At 45.0% G+C, this 17,275-nt stretch overlaps 1 protein-coding gene across 1 annotated transcript in view; it reads left to right on the plus strand.

Annotated features, from left to right (window-relative positions):
* Positions 1-2,405: 2,405 nt before the first annotated feature.
* The window catches only part of CYB5A (cytochrome b5 type A), a 35,269-nt gene continuing 20,399 nt past the window's right edge, over positions 2,406-17,275 (plus strand). Inside the window, exon 1 of the mRNA XM_069730971.1 lies at positions 2,406-2,608. Within this exon, the coding sequence (XP_069587072.1) occupies positions 2,486-2,608 (123 nt within the window). The 5' untranslated portion in view covers positions 2,406-2,485. The remainder of the gene's footprint in view (positions 2,609-17,275) is intronic.

Genomic DNA, 17,275 nt, shown 5'->3' on the forward strand with positions numbered 1-17,275 from the left:
TTTTAATGGTGAGATGAACACCAAAATTTCCACCTGTGTGTATATAGGGCGAGACCTGTCAATCACCTGCTAGCGGTGACGACATTGAAGTGAATGGAGTTCATCGGCTATGAACTCCGCTCACATTATTTACGTCACTGCGAGACACTGATGCTGCGCTATCATGCGCAGCTCAGTGTCTGTGCTAGATGGCAGGCTGAACGCTCGCATCATGCCAACGTTCAGCATGGCATCTATATGTAGCAGGGCTAGACTTGTTGCTAGACAAAAGGATTACCTTCTTGTCCGACAGGTGAGGAATATGGTGGTTTATTATTTTTTGTCTTTTACAGGGGACATGGGCATCGATGGATTATCTTCTTATCGGACATGTGAGTGTAAGGGTATGTGCACACGTAGATGGAACCTCTGTGGATTTTTCAGCACCTGTTTTTAGAAATCCGCAGGTAAAAAGCTCTGCGTTTTACCTGCGGGTTTACAGTGGATTTTATGTGTTTTTGTGCAGATTCCACCTGCGGTTTTACACCTGCGGATTCCTATTATGGATCAGGTGTAAACCGCTGCGGGATCAGCACACAGAATTGACATGTTGCGGAATAAACACTACGTTTCCGCGCGTTTTTTTCGACAGCATGTCCACTGCAGATTTTGTTTTTCATAGATTTACATGGTACTGTAAACGCATGGAAAACTGCTGTGAATCTGTAGCGGCCAATCCGCTGCGGATCCGCAGCAAAATCCGCAGTCTGTGCACATATCCTCACTTTGCTTTTAAATTATTTTATAATTTAAAATAAATGGTTAAAGGGAGGTAATTTCAAATAAAGGACTTAATTTTGGCTGTGCTTTTTTTTGCAATTTGACTATAGGGTTAGTCATGGGAGCGGCTTATAGATGCCATTCTATTACTAACCTCTGGGCTTGATGTCAGTTGCCAATGCAAAGCTAAAACAACCTCAATGCTATTACCCCACTTGCCATCACACCAGGGCTAGTAGGAAGAGTGATGCTAAGCACCATAATTGACAAATCTTATGGATGCGCCATTTCTGGGGTGGCTGAGAGCTGTTTTTAACCTGGGAGGGAGCCAATATCCATTGCCCCTTCCTAGCCTATTAATAACAGCTCACAGCTGTCTACCTAGCTTTTGCCGGTAATTAATTATACCCTCCCTTCAAGTCATTTTTTTGGGGTGGTCGCACATTTTAATAACCAGTAAAAGCCAAGTATACAACTGTGAGCTGATATTAATTGCCTGGGTTTATTACCCCCTTTCCATACTATAACCATCAGCCCCTAGCTGTCAGTTTTCCTTCAGCTGGTTATTAAAATTTCAGGGGGACCCCACTTCCTTTTTTTTCTTTACGTTACTGAATTATTAGCAAAATGCATGAACATTAAACTACATACGCACTGCACTAATTATATACGTCACTGACATCTTTCTATCTATTCTGACGGGTCACACAGTGAATTTACTGTACTATGCTGATGAAATGTCAGGTTTTCTAGATGGGTGCGTAAAAAAAAAAAAAAAAAAAAATCGGATGTCACTTGCATGGTCAGTGTCCTGTGCTATTTTTTTTCTCACACCCATTGACTTGCATTGGCGAGTCTCGTTGATATAGGCGGCCATTTGCAGCAAGCAGCATTTTTTTTTATCTGTCTGATCTGAGCTGACAAAAAAATTGCAGATGATCAGGGAATAATAGAATAACTTTAGGCAGAGTACAGTATGATTTTTTATCGGTTTAGATGAGTCAACACTCAGCAGACACTATGTTCAAACTGCATTTTGTGGAGCGACTCCATTACAACTCTCAAAATGTGTGAATACATTCAGCTTGATGATGTTTTTTTCTTTTCAGGTTTTGAAAAACGTTTGCTGAAAAAAACAGGGTGCGGGTCACTACATAACGGCTGCTCCGATTTTCCGCCAACACATTATGTGTGGTGTGCATTTCCTCCAACTCGGGTTTTTTTTTAGATAATAGAAATGACAATATGTAGAGGTCCGATATTATAAGGTATTGTCAGCAAACACAATTATCCCAAAGCTGTTCCCTCAGTTACCCCGCTATAGCTCCTGACTGAACCTTACACCGTCTCTGTGCAGGAAGAATGTGTGAACTCGGACGCCCCACACGGGAGGGAGAGAAGCCCTGACAGGAGCCGGAGACGCCAGGCTCTGACAGGAGACCGGTCCTTGTCACGCACACACCTCACGGACACACGACGGCTCTGCAGCGCCGGCTCTGAAACTTTCCCGCCCTAACGGCAACCAATTAGCAATTCACACTTATTCTTCCTGCCCAATAGCAGACAAGAACCTCCTCCTGTCCTGATTGGATCTTTTGGGACCTGCTTTGAACCAATGGGACGACGCCTCAGGGTAAGGGAGGGAAGTGCTGTTCCCGATGCAGGAAGCAGCAGTGAGCAGTACGGACGGGGAGGCTGCGGTCGCTGTGTGTAGATCTCTGACATTATGGCCGACAAGAAGGACGTGAAGTACTACACCCTGGAAGAGATCCAGAAACACAATCACAGCAAGAGCACCTGGATCATCCTCCACCACAAGGTGCACGATGTCACCCGCTTCCTGGAGGAGGTGAGTGGGCCGCGGGCAGCCTGTCTGCAGAGCTCGTCCTGTACGATCCGGGGTATGGAGGCGCCTGTGGCTGTGTGCCCGACCCCAGACGAGGCTCCAGATATCACAGGACTATAGACGTGGCTGGTAGAATGTAGGAGTGATCACAAGGGAGCTGTCAGTAAGGGGAGCTAGTGATCCACTGCTGGGGGGTGCTAGTGATCCGCTGCTGGGGGGTGCTAGTGATCCGCTGCTGGGGGGTGCTAGTGATCCGCTGCTGGGGGGTGCTAGTGATCCGCTGCTGGGGGGTGCTAGTGATCCGCTGCTGGGGGGTGCTAGTGATCCGCTGCTGGGGGGTGCTAGTGATCCGCTGCTGGGGGGTGCTAGTGATCCGCTGCTGGGGGGTGCTAGTGATCCGCTGCTGGGGGGTGCTAGTGATCCGCTGCTGGGGGGTGCTAGTGATCCGCTGCTGGGGGGTGCTAGTGATCCGCTGCTGGGGGGTGCTAGTGATCCGCTGCTGGGGGGAGCTAGTGATCCGCTGCTGGGGGGAGCTAGTGATCCGCTGCTGGGGGGAGCTAGTGATCCGCTGCTGGGGGGAGCTAGTGATCCGCTGCTGGGGGGAGCTAGTGATCCGCTGCTGGGGGGAGCTAGTGATCCGCTGCTGGGGGGAGCTAGTGATCCGCTGCTGGGGATGAGGTGTGGGGTAATGGTGATCCCCTGGCTGCAGGGTGAGGGGGGCTCTGATGGTGATTTCCGGTGTTGCTGTTCAGCCCATGAGGGCTAAAATGTAACGACGCGTTGGTGAAACAGTCATTGACCAGTCATCGTTAGTTAATAGCTGGTCATCCAGAAGCTACTTCTTCTGGCCAGTATTATGGCCGCCTTTAGGAACCTTCCTGTCTGCATTCAGAGGCTGAGCTGGTTCTTCTCTCTCACATTAGAGGCCTGGGGCGATCGTCCAGTTACTTACACTGGCCATGTGCTTGAAATTCACATGCCCAGGGGTTTGTTGGTGGCCACCTGCCAGGTTAGGCTACTTTAACACCAGGTTTTTTGCATCAGGCACAATCTGGCGAATGTTGGAAAAAACTGGATCCGGTGCAGGTTGTAAAAAAATGATGCGACGGATCTGTTTTTTTTGTCGAATCCGTTTAGCATATCTAGATTATTGGATAAAAAAAAAAATTTGGAGCATGCTCAGTTTAAAAAAACTGAACCCGGAGCCGGAACCCGTCAGTTTCTGGATCCGGCACCTTCTGGCTCCCATAGGATTCCCGTTTAGCAAACAGTGGAAAGTGCCGGATACGGCGCTTCCGGCTTTTTCACCGGAGACAAAAAACGTTGCTATGGACGTTTTTTCAAGAAACCGGAAACGGCAGATTTGACGGATCCATCGAAAACCGGACGAAATGCAAGGTCATCAGGCACAATCCGGCACTAATACAAGTCGATGGGAAAAAAACTGATGCAACGGCAACATTCGCCGGTTCCGTTTTTTTTTTAGCCGGATTGAGCCTGACGCTGAAAACCTGATGTGTGAAAGTAGCCTTACACTGCATGGGAAATTATAGGACCCCAACTGATCGCCTGATCTACATATGATCTACATCCCTTTTGCAAAAGGTTTAACAACTTGCAGAAGCCGGGAGGCTTTAATGTATCCGTGTCTTAATGTTGACGGGTTGGAGAGGTGTGGGATTGCCGTTGGCTACAGAGCCTCATGACTTTTATTGACTGTGTGTTTTTGTGTGAGAATTTGGCTTGTGTACTATATATTTACTTACACCTGCCAGAAATCATACTGTTAACTGTTCCAGCAAGTATCACGTACATGTCAATATTTCTGTTGTATAGTTGTTGGAGCAAAGTACAGGTATCGTACATGACATGAGGTCAAATAGCAGGGAAAAAACGCAATATGGCAGCACTGTTTGCATATACCCAAAATTGAGTAATTGACCAGATTTTACTAATTAGATTGCACATTAGTGTATGTACTGTTCATACAAGTCTATGAATATGCTTAATGTATATATTGGGAGCATACCCTAGCACATGAATGAGTAATCATAGGGTTATGTTCACATGACACCAGATGCTCTATGCATAGAGCTATGCCTGATGAAGGGACCTGCGTAGTCTCGAAAGTTAGCAATTTGTTTCCATCTTTTCAGTTAGCCATTAAAAGGTATCAACCACTGAGGACTCTCAATTCCAAATATTATTCTATGAGCGGATTCCAAGTGGAAGGTGCCTGAAGAAGGGCCAGGTCACTTCTTTTAACCGCTGTGTTTAAAATAATCTATGAAGCGGTTAAAAGAAAGCTTGAAAGACTGAACCTATGTGCAGCTGGCTCTTTGCTTTGCTGTGCATATGTTCATTCTTTTTAGCGTTTCTTTACCGCTCATCAAGGTGAGTTACAGGGCACACTTGCCTGAAAGTTTTCTTGAGCACGCACCCCCAAGATTACAAACTCTGTATTTGGAGAGGTGCTTGCTTGTGATACTCATTTCTCATCTGGACACGGATATTGATAGAAATCACTTTTCCATCACCCCCAAAATTTATTTTAAATGGCCTACACAATGTTGTATGGGACTTGGACCCTATAACACCCTTGACGTGGCCAAGAGAAATGTCACCATCATGCCTCCTCATTGTCCTTCTGATGGACAGTGCTAGCATCCCAGAGTGATCAGCGGCTGACGGCCCCCGCTGCGTGATCTCCTCCCTGTCTCCTTTCTTCTGACTCCTTTTAAAGGGTTCAGTGACCAGTGTTCCTCAACTTTTTAAATGGTCATCTATTCAAAACTTAACTATCATTAGGACCATTGAAAAACTTCTTTCCCTTTCTTCTTGCAGGACATGTGCCAGACATTGAGGACCTAGGCAGCAGACCATTGCTCCTCATCATCGTTTAGGCTGGGGCTACGCCGTGACAAGTTGCACAACACTAACATTGCAGCCACACATTAATGTAATGGTTTTCTATTGTCCTGCGGTGTGCGACAAACTGCCACAGAGTCACAAGTGTTTCCAAATGTGTGAGATTTTCTGTGGCTCTTTGCAAGTCGCACACACACTTGCCATAGACTTCAGTGTAAGTTGCACATAACATGCGACTTGTGTGCAACTTATCTGCAGCTGGGCAAAGTCGCAGCTCTAAAATGGTCGCACCACAGACAAGTTGTGCAAATGTTTTTGTCATGTGACTTGTCTGATAGGTGTCACGTGACAGATCTTCCTGTAGCCTCCGCCTTATTGTATAAGGGCTCTCATATTGGCATATAAATCGGATGAGTGCAATCCGATAAAAAATCAATTGCACTCGTACCGATGTTGTTTAATGAGGTAGTGTAGATCTGCGTGTATCTTGCTTCTTCGCGGTGTTCTGCTGAAGAAGAAAATTGCAGCATGCTGTGATTTCACTCTGAAATCATCTGATGGCTGTGAATAAAAAAAAATTGCATGCCATACGGATCACCATTAATGCATCCGATATTTATGGGCGCATTACAACTCTGTAGCACAGGAAACTGCAAATTGTCCTGTAAAAAATTAATGGCTGCTGAGTAAAAAAAAAAAAACTGATTGTATACTGACTGCACATCGATGACAAGTGAGAAAAAAATCGTCACACTCTCCTGGATGAGAATGGAGTTGATTTTATTTATTTTTCCCTTTTTTTTTTTTTTTTTTTCTTTTGGCCGCAATTGTGAGTAAACCCATAAGGACAGCATGTCTTCCCGTGGAGTCAGTACCACAACCTGGACCTTAGATGACAGGGCGCCTCACTTGGCGATGTAAAATCTGCTAAGTTTGCGTATTCTCTTGTATAGCCTATATCTTTGTCCAGCTTCAAAACTTTGCTTTCTGTTGGCTCGGTGCCACCTGACGGCCAGTAAACCTGTTTGGCTATGTTCTCTTCATGTTAACACCTACATCTGCCACATACTTTGGGACAGCCTTCTGCATGTGTTTCTGAAGTAACGGGTCATGAAAAGAGCCTAGTTTTTTTTTTTTTTTTTTTTTGTTTTTTTACATCTCATATACATGTGTGTATTTGATACCATCCACCATAATCTGACTTTCATCTTGATTCTTTGAGTACATGGCTGTATATCTGCTGATTAGATAATAAAGCTACTTGAACTTTGTGCACCAAAGTTTTTATGGCGAAACAAAGTGGTTTTTGGTCATTTCCCTCCTCACCCCACCTCCTGAAAGGGCATATAAGTTCTGGCAAAAAAATGCTTTTCTATTATGATTTTGATCGGGGTTCAATGTTCTTCACCTGAGTTCATCAGAGTTTAATTTCAAAGTTTAATCTGATGTGGCCATGACTTGAATCAGCTTAGGGTGAGTAAACACTGCATTCTGTGCAAAGGTGATCTTGGCTCACTCATCGTGGTTAGTTATAGGCGAGGTCAGGTTCTCTCCACCGGATTATAGCTAGATTCCCCAGTTTACTTGCTCCTGTTTTATAAAGCCAGAAACTTGCTGTGTGACGAGGTTCTTATGGTGAAACTATGAAATGTGGGAGCTCATCCCGAAGACTATCTTGAAATCTTATTCCCTCTGTGCCATAGGAGTTATAGCCTTGCTTAAGGACCTATACACCCATCTATGTTTCATGTGTGATGGTTAGGGTACATTCCCATTGTATGAACATATTCAGATTTTAAGGTCCGTTGTCCAATTTTCATCCAATTTGTCAATCAAAATAGTTAATTCAATTAAATTCAATGGAAATAAATTGGACGGCGCGACCTATAGCATGGCTTCCTAGTTATTCCTTTTTTTTATTGGCTAATGGATAGGAAAAGCCTGGACCTCTTTGTTTAATCTCCCACTCCCCGAGAAAAACAGATATAAAAAAACAGGCACATTAAAAAAAAGTCAGCTAAACAGCAATAAAAAAAATAGCGGCATAAAGACAAGTGCTTACTCATTTGCTTATAGTGCTGGTGAAGCCAAATTTCCATTCTGACTTACGGTAGAATCTCATCAGTTGTAAAGAACATGCCTACAACTGTGAACATGTGGTTTCTTTTTATTTTGAAGCAAATAACAAATGGGACAAAGTACCGTATATGAAAACTTCAGTATGCATAACTATTCACCCCCCTAAAGTCAGTGCTTTGTAGAGCCTCGTTTTGCGGCAGTTACAGCTGCAAGTTGCTTTGGATTAGTCTTTGAGCTTTCCACATCTTGCCACTGGAATTTTTGCCCATTCCTCAAGGCAAAACTGCTCAAGTGCCTTCAAGTTTGCTGTTCACCAGAGGAAACCATCTATCTTCAAGTCTGACCCCAGATTCTCAATTGGATTAAGGTCTAGGCTTTGACTAGGCCACTCCAAAACATTTACATGTTTCCCCTAAACCACTGGAGTGTTGGTTTAATAGTATACTTTGGGTCATTGTCTTGTTGAAAGGTGAACCTACTTCCCAGTGTCAAATCACTGACTGACTGAAGCAGGTTTTACTCAAGAATATCTCTGTATTTTGCACCATCTGTCTTCCCCTCAACTCAGACTATTTTTCCTGTCCCTGCTGCTTAAAAACATCTCCAGAGCATGATTCTACCACCACCATAATTCACTGTGGGGATGGTGTGCTTGAGGTGATGAGTTATGTTGATTTGACGCCAGACATAGTGTTTTCCTCAGTGGCCAAAAAGCTCAATTTTGGTCTCTTGACCACAGCACCTTCCTGCATACATTTGGGGATTCTCCCACATGTCTTTTGTGAAACTCAAAACGAGTTTTACACACAACATATTGTAAGTTAAGGATTTTTTTCTGGCAATGCTTCCATAAAGGCTACCTCTATGGGAGTGTACAACTTTTTGTGGTCGTATGGACAGATACTTTAATCTCTGCTTGGGAGCCCTGCAGCTCCTTCAGGGTTACCTTTGGTCTTTGTGCTTCCTCTCTGGTTATTGCCCTCCTTGCCCGGGCTGCAAATTTTTGTGGACAGCTCTCTTGGCAGGTGTTTTGTGGTACCCTGTTTTTCCATTTGATGGTGCTCCGGGGGATCACAAGAGATTGGGGTGTATGTGTGTGTGTGCGGCAAACCGGGACGACGGCCGTTTCACGCCTGGCTGGCGCTTCAACGGCCAGCCCGTTGAAGCGCCAGCCAGGCGTGAAACGGCCGTCGTCCCGCTTTGCCGCACTCTCTGTACAGCACCCCCGGTCGTGAAGATGTACAGCACGATGTTTGAATAAAGATTCCTGCACTGGATGATCGGCGAGTGCGCTCTATTTCCTTATACATTCACTATTCCATATGGACTTTTCACCAGCGGAGCTACGCACCCAAGATCAGATATCCTGGCTTTACACAGGTGAGCGGTTCCCACTTTGTTCTTCCTGGCAGTGGTGCTGTCTGGCTGTTCCTTTTGCATTTGATATATATATATATATATATATATATATCTATCAACCCTGACTTATGCTTCTCAACATCTTTGTCACAGACTTGTTTAGGTAAAGACATACTAGCTGTGCCTCCATAGGGAAGGCCTAGGGGGCGCTGCACGAGTATCGTAATCCAGACAGGAGGTTCGTGGACACCGCGATGTGCACTGGAGCAGGACCTGGCGGGACACGTGACTGCTGAGAAAGCAGCTGATGGGCGGAGCCAACCCACATGAGCAGACAGCTGTCAAGGTTGTGCTGGGGACGTAGTCAGTAGAGCTGAGGTCAGAAGCCAGACGGAAACACGGGATCCTGAGGGTAAGGCCGGGGTCACACTAGACCGTAATACGGATGAGTGCAATGCGATAAAAAATCGCATAGCGCTCGTCCCAATGTTGATCTATGGGGCAGCTCCCATCATCCGATATTTTTACCCTTCGCCACGACAGCACCCACTATCAGAGAGGGACCCGCCCATAGGAACAGGAAACCTACAGAGACAAAAAGGGCGGTCCCCCTCTCCTCCTCAGTTGGTTTCCTGTTCCTATCGGAAAGCCTGGAATACCTACATGGAGGGAGGTGGTCGGAGCACCTCCATGTTACCTGACCCATGCACCCGCCTGTGTGGTATCCGAGGGAACAGCAGGGGCTGCGGTGTCAGCGTCGGGGGAGGCACTGCACGCATCCTCCCCCCTCGTCTGGGCACCATCCGGCAGGTTCCGGGCGACAGAGTCCGGCCTATGGAGGAGGCAAGTGTGGAGGATCATCCGCTCTCCAGCGGCGCTGCTGGGTGAGTGTTTCGCTAGGAGCGGCGGCGGCAGCATCGCGCGGGTAAGTCCGCGCTGATTCACTGAACCGGAAGTGATTTGGTACACTTCCGGTTCGCGACAGGATGACCGCGCTTTTCAAATACAGGCCGGGACACAGAGCTAATCGCTCACTATGCTGTCCCCGGCACATAACGAGCTTCCACCAGCGGTGGATGACCGCACTGAGAAAAGCAGCACTAAGTCTGCAAAAAAGAGTGATCGCTCCATGGCAGGAGCTGATACTCACAGGAGTAAGACAAGAAGTAGAGATTCAGATCTACTCATTCCCCACACAGTCTCCACCTCCAAGACCGGTATGACATTAGCTTCACTGGGTGAGTGTTTCATGGTCCTCTACCTATAAGCTGATCCCTTCCTTCTCTGCCTCTCCCCTTAGGCTAAAAAGACCAGTAAAACTAAGCACAAGCAATGTGCCCTATGTTTGCAACCCCTGCCCGACACGTACCCCAAGAGGTTATGTCAGAACTGTATAAAACAGACTTTGCAAGACGAGGAGGCTGTTACAACCACAAATATTAGGGCTATAATAAGGCAGGAAATCCAGTCTCTCGGATCAAAATCCCTAGAGAAACGTGGAAATAAGCGCCTCTCTCCTGCCTCTAGTACGGAGTCTGAAGAGGGCCTCATCCGGTCTTCTAATACTTCGGGATCATCTTCCAGCTCTTCTGAAGATGAAGGTGGAGCATGTTTTCCTGTAGAAAGTATAGACAACCTCGTAAGATCCGTCAGGAACACTATGATACATAGTCCAGATACAAGAGCTGTAAAATCTGCACAGGATATCATGTTTTCAGGTCTGGGTCATAAGAAAAGGCGAGTTTTTCCAGTTGTTTCTGCCGTCAAAGACCTTGTAAAAAAAAGAGTGGGACAAACAAGGAAAAGGGTTTCTCCCATCCTCTTCTAAGAGGCGTTACCCCTTCAGTGACGAGGAGCTAGCAGTATGGTCCAAGGTTCCGAAAGTAGATGCAGCAGTGGCATCCACCTCGAAACAATCATCTCTTCCTGTGGAGGATGCAGGGATCCTACTAGATCCTTTGGATCGCAAGACTGAAGCACTCCTGAAAAGATCCTGGGAGACAAACACAGGAGCCTTTAAGCCTGCCATATCTAGCACGTGCACTGCAAGGTCATTGCTGGTATGGGTAGACCAGCTGGAGCAGCAGATAAAAGGAAAAGTCGCAAGGGACAAAATCTTACAAGCAGTCCCTTTAATTTAAAAGTGCTGCGGCATTTTTGGCTGACGCTTCAGCGGATTCCCTAAGATTGGCGGCAAGGTCTGCAGGACTTGTCAATGCGGCTCGTCGAGCTCTCTGGTTGAAGGGATGGAAGGGCGATGCACAATCTAAGTCCAGATTATGTACAATCCCATGCCAGGGTGAGTTCCTGTTTGGGAAGGTTCTTGACGAACTCCTTAATAAAGCAGGAGATAGAAGGAAGGGATTCCCTAAACAGTTTCTTCCTTCTTATAGGAGAGCGTTTAGGAGACGGCCGTTCAATAGAAGGAGGCCGTATGAACCGCAGAGAGACCGTTGGGATTCGAAGGAAGCAAAACCGAAAGGTGCCTTATTCAGGCCTCTAGACGTGGTAGATACCATCAGTAGTATCCCAGTAGGGGGAAGACTGAAATTTTTCCATCAACAGTGGGAGCAGATATCTTCGAACCAATGGATCCTTAACATAATCAAAAGGGGACTAAAATTAGAGTTCTTCAAATTACCATCAGATACTTTTGTAGTTACATCATTAAAAGCGCCGGAACAACGTAAAGCACTTCAAATAGAAATTATGAGCCTTTTGGCTAAGAATGTTCTCATAGAGGTACCAAAAAATCAGGACAGGAAAGGATTCTATTCTTTGTTTCTGGTTCAGAAACCAGATGGTACTTTCCGTACTATAATAAATCTAAAGAGATTAAACTCCTATCTCCGTGATCACACCTTTAAAATGGAATCGACAAGATCAACTATTAAACTTTTGTTCCCTAGGTGCTTTATGGCGGGTCTAGATTTGAAAGATGCATACTACTATCTTCCCATCTGTGCAGAACACCAACAGTATCTCAGAGTAGCGGTACAGCTACAGGGCCGGATCCGTCACTTCCAGTTCACAGCCATGCCGTTCGGCCTCTCCAGGGCTCCTCGGGTTTTCACAAAGGTTATGCTCGAGGTGATGGCTTATCTACGTCATCAAGATACGTTAATTGTCCCTTATCTAGATGACTTCCTGATAATTGGTAACTCCGCTTCACAATGTAAAGAACGTCTGACTAATGCCATTTCATCATTACAGGATTTGGGTTGGATGGTGAACTTCAAAAAGTCCAGACTACATCCAGAAACTCTTCAGTCCTTCCTAGGACTAATCTTGGACTCTGTAAGTCAAAGATGTCTCTTACCAGAGGACAAAAAATCAGTTATAATTTCAAAGGTGACTATGGCGAGGTCTAACCCTCGGATGTCCCTCAGAGACGCTATGTCTCTCTTGGGTTCACTGTCCTCTTGTATTCCGGCGGTTCAATGGGCCCAATACCATACTAGAACCTTACAACATCAGATTCTGCAGGTTCAGTCGTATTGCCATGATCGTTTAAGTACAAAAATGACCCTGTCTAAAGACGTACTTAGTTCTCTCCTTTGGTGGTTAGATAGAACACATTTGTCTAGGGGAGTCTCATGGTCAATAAAACCCTCAAAATTAGTCACTACTGACGCAGGTCCAGAAGGTTGGGGGGCTCATCTGAATCAATATATAGCTCAAGACTGCTGGAATTCTAATGAAATTCAGCAGTCCTCCAATTGGAAAGAATTAAGAGCAGTTTATTATGCGTTGAATTTGTTTCTTCCCCAGCTCCGAGGATCTCATATCAGAGTCCTATCGGACAACACGACGGTTGTCGCCTATTTAAATCATCAAGGAGGAATGCGATCAGGAAGTTTAATGTGTTCAGCGGCAAACCTCTTCAACTTGGCAGAAAACAATTTCTTATCACTAACAGCTCTCCACATCAGAGGAGTAGAAAATTTAAAAGCCGACTTCCTAAGTCGCCACACACTCCGTCAAGGAGAGCGGACTCTCAATCCTCGGATATTCAAGAACATAGTGGACATATGGGGCCTGCCGCAAATAGATTTATTTGCAACCAGGAACAACAGACAGGTACCGATGTTGGCCTCCTTAAATCCAACAGACCATCCAGACACGATAGACTCACTCCAACATTCGTGGGAATACGATCTGGCTTATGCGTTCCCTCCAATGATGCTGATTCCTTTGGTCACCAAAAAATAAGGGAAGAGAAAGCAAGGGTGATATTGATGGCACCGTTTTGGCCAAAGAGGCCCTGGTTCTCATGTCTTCGAGCGATGTCAGTTTGCGATCCCTGGATTCTGCCAATGACCCCAGACCTACTATCTCAGGGTCCATTTTATCACCAGCAAGTCAAAAATCTTCGCCTGACGGCGTGGAACTTGAAAGGCAGATACTAACACTAAGGGGATTTTCTCAAAAACTTATTAACACACTGCTGCTAAGTAGAAAGAGGTTTACAACCCTAATATATAGCAGAGTATGGAAAAAATTCCTTACCTTCTATACAAAGCCCTTCTCTAGTAAGGTTCCTATTAAAGCTATCCTAGAGTTCCTACAAAAGGGACATGAGCTCGGTCTATCAGATAATACCTTAAGAGTTCAGGTGTCTGCTTTAGGAGCCCTCTACAGTGCTAACATAGCGGGTTATAGATGGATAGCCAGATTTATTAGAGCATGTGAACGATCTGCTCCGGTTCATGTCCCACGTCTACCATCTTGGGACTTGAATCTAGTTCTAGACGCCTTAACTGGACCTCCTTTTGAGCCTTTAGATTCCATCCCTCTAAAAAATGTCACATACAAGGTAGCTTTATTGATAGCCTTAACATCGGCCAGACGAGTAGGAGACATCCAAGCCCTCTCCATAGACACTCCATTCCTAATGACATCAGGACAGGGTGGATCTCAAACCAGATCCATCATATCTCCCTAAAGTAGCGACAAAATATCATAGATCTCAGGAAATTTTCCTACCTTCCTTTTATGATAATCCACTAAATTCAGAGGAAGAGAAGCTACATATGTTGGACGTAAAAAGAGCAGTCCTAAGCTACATAGAGAGAACCCAGTCCTGCAGACAGAGTAGGGCTCTGTTTGTATCTTTTCAGGGTCACCGAAAAGGCCACGGTGTCACGAAAGCTACCTTGTCCCGTTGGATCAGAGAGGCTATCCATCTTGCATACTCGTCAAAAGGCAAAGATCCTCCAGAGGGAGTGAAAGCACTTTCAGCTCGGGCTGTGTCATCCTCGTGGGCGGAGAATAAAGACACACACATATATATGTATGTGTGTGTATATATATATATATATATATATATATATATATATATATATATATATATATATATATATATATATATATATATATTACATACACCTCTAATATATATGTATGTGTATATATATATATATATATATATATATATATATATATATATATATATATATATATATATATATATATAATAAATTTTTATGAAAAATATTCCACGGGTGAATATAGATTAAATGATTTATGCAATAAGGAGCGTATATGCTAATTGGACAATGGCGGTTCCTCTTGTACTCTGAAAAACAACTGAGGAGGAGAGGGGGACCGCCCTTTTTGTCTCTGTAGGTTTCCTGTTCCTATGGGCGGGTCCCTCTCTCATACTGGGTGCTGTCGTGGCTCATTAAAAGGGCATTACCGGTAAGTAATCCGGCTTTTCTCGGCTGTATTCGGGATCCGAATGAAATCGCAGCATGCTGCGACTGTCAGCGTATCTCGGCCGAGAATCGCCAATGAAAGTCTATGGGGGTGAGAAAAAATAGCACAGCACACGGACCATCAGTGTGACTTGCGAGAAATTCTCAGGCATTGGGCAAGTGACAGGAAAGGCTCAGCCATTATTTGCTCATTTTGCAAGTGTGTGAGAAAATCTCACCATACGGATGTCACACGGATGTCACACGGAGCATTTGATGCGAGAAACTCGCATCCTCGCACTGCACACGGATCACTGTTTTGGTAACATTTGTGCGATTCTCGTCCGTCAAAAACGGACCGTTTTTTTATACATTGTGTGTGTCCCCGGCCTAAGACAGGGGGTGGTCAGAGCCAAGCCGAGGATCAGGACCAGAGAGTTCAGAGTAGTACCAAATCAGAAGGCAGAGATTGTTAAATGGCTGACCTTGTCTTCATATTTGAGTGATATCAGGGACAGCCACCGTGGAGCCGGGGCGCCATTCCGCTGACCAGTAGGGTGCCAACCTCTACTTTAGGAAGGCTATACAGTAATAAGGAACAGTGTAGCAAGATACTAAATGAATGCACTTGTCACTTTATTGTTGTGTTGCAAAGTTCACCTCTTTTTGCACATGCTTTCTATTTTTGCCTACATCAATATTAATCATTGAATGGCAATCCCTATATGCTCCTTTCCATGGTGGTTTAAATGGGTGACCATGTGATTCACCAATATAGGGACATCTAGGAGATTGAGGGTCAGCCACAGAGGAGCGGGGGCACCATTCTCGTTTTCTGTTTAGGGTGCCAACCTCCGCTTATTTGTAGGTGTGTACTAATCATATAGGGTGATGGTAGCCAGTACGGTTGTTTCGTTTATGCATGGTAATGTCTTAACTTTTTTATTATGCCTAAAAATTAAGTTTTATCTTAAATATTTGTGGTGTATATAAGGTTCCATATTATTCCAAATCAGAAGGCAGAAGCAAAACCAGGGACTAGCCGAGTCATACACGGGTAAACACACACAGAGGAACAACCATATCAAACAGAGAAACCTGGGTCAGCTGCTCAAGCCGAGTAACGTAAGTATCACTGACTTAGAGCCTGGCAAGCAGCAGGTCTAAATAGCCCTCCTTGAACCAAAGAGAAGCTATGCAAAGTTAACCCCAACCAAACCAGGATGGAAGAAACCCGCGTCCTAAATCATGAGCGTTTGGAGATCTCCTTGGTCTTCTTCGTGGTGTTGTTTCGTTAGTGGTGCCTCTTGATTTATGGTGTCGTGGCCTTTCAGTAAAGGTGTGTGTATATACTGACAAACCATGTGACACTTACATTGCACACAGGTGGACTTCCTCTCACTAAATGTACCGTCACATTTAGCGACGCTCCAGCGATATAGACAACGATCCGACCTAAACTAGATCGCTGGAGCGTCGCTGTTTAGGTCGCTGTAGAGATGTCAAACACAGCAACTCCAGAACGATGCAGGAGCGATCCAGTGACGTACTTATCGTTCTCGCTTGTTGTTAGCTCCGTGAAAAAAAACATTGCAGGCATCGTTGCTTTTGCTGTCAAACATGACGAATCACTATGACCTGACTACCAAATAAAGTTCCGGACTTTCAGCTACGACCAGTGATGTCACAGCAGGATCCTAATCGCTGCTGCGTGTCAAACACAACGAGATCGCTATCCAGGACGCTGCAACGTCACGGATCGTTGTCGTTCTCTTTGTAAAGTTGCTCAGTTTGACAGTACCTTAAGCATGTGACTTATGAAGGAAATTGCTTGCACCAGAAATTTTTAGGGGCTTCATAGCAAAATGGGTGAATTAATTTGCACATGCCAATTTTTAGTTATTTTTTTTTATCCCATAAATAAAATTTTCGCCTATATTTTTCGCACTTCACCAACTTAGACTATTTTAGTGCTGATGCATCACACACAAATCAAATTACAAAAATATTTTAATACCAGTTGTAATGTAGCAAAATGGGTGAAAAGCCTAGAGGGGTAAATGCTTTACAAGCCACTATAGGTCTGTGTTGGACACTAGACTCTGTGCATCCTTCGTCCGGTTTCTATGTAGTGATCCTCTTCTCATTGCAGAACATGTAATAATAGTAGCTTTCTCCTTTCAAAGCCTCTGCAGTAGCATGGCGGCATAACTGAGAACAGCATTGCAATCACGCCTGGCTAGGATATTTTAAGAAAAAGATCTGCATCATTTTACATACTGAATTTTTCCTGCGCTGCACTGAAGTTCCCGTGTGGCCAAAGAGTGGACAAGTCCGGCAGTGTAGCGCACCTCACATGGTCGCTTCTCCTCGCGGTCTCTGTGCTGTTCACAGCGCTGGTAATCCTGGGGCTTAGAAGTGGTTCAAGTAAAAGAGAAAAATGTTCCAGCTTCTTGATAAAATGTAAAACTTTAATCCATCATATAAAATAGTAGAAGACACACTCCTGGGACAATGCCATATCACAAGTGAAGAAAGCTACGCGTTTCGACCATACGGTCTTTGTCACAGCTCAAGCTTGTCAAGTTTGGTCTTCCTGCTTCCTCTAAGGGGGCAATAAGATTTCAGCATACGTATTACACACTAAAGGTACCTTCACACTGGCCCA

This window comes from Ranitomeya imitator, chromosome 6 (genome assembly GCF_032444005.1).
Source record: "Ranitomeya imitator isolate aRanImi1 chromosome 6, aRanImi1.pri, whole genome shotgun sequence".
In the NCBI taxonomy this organism is placed as follows: Eukaryota; Metazoa; Chordata; class Amphibia; order Anura; family Dendrobatidae; genus Ranitomeya; species Ranitomeya imitator.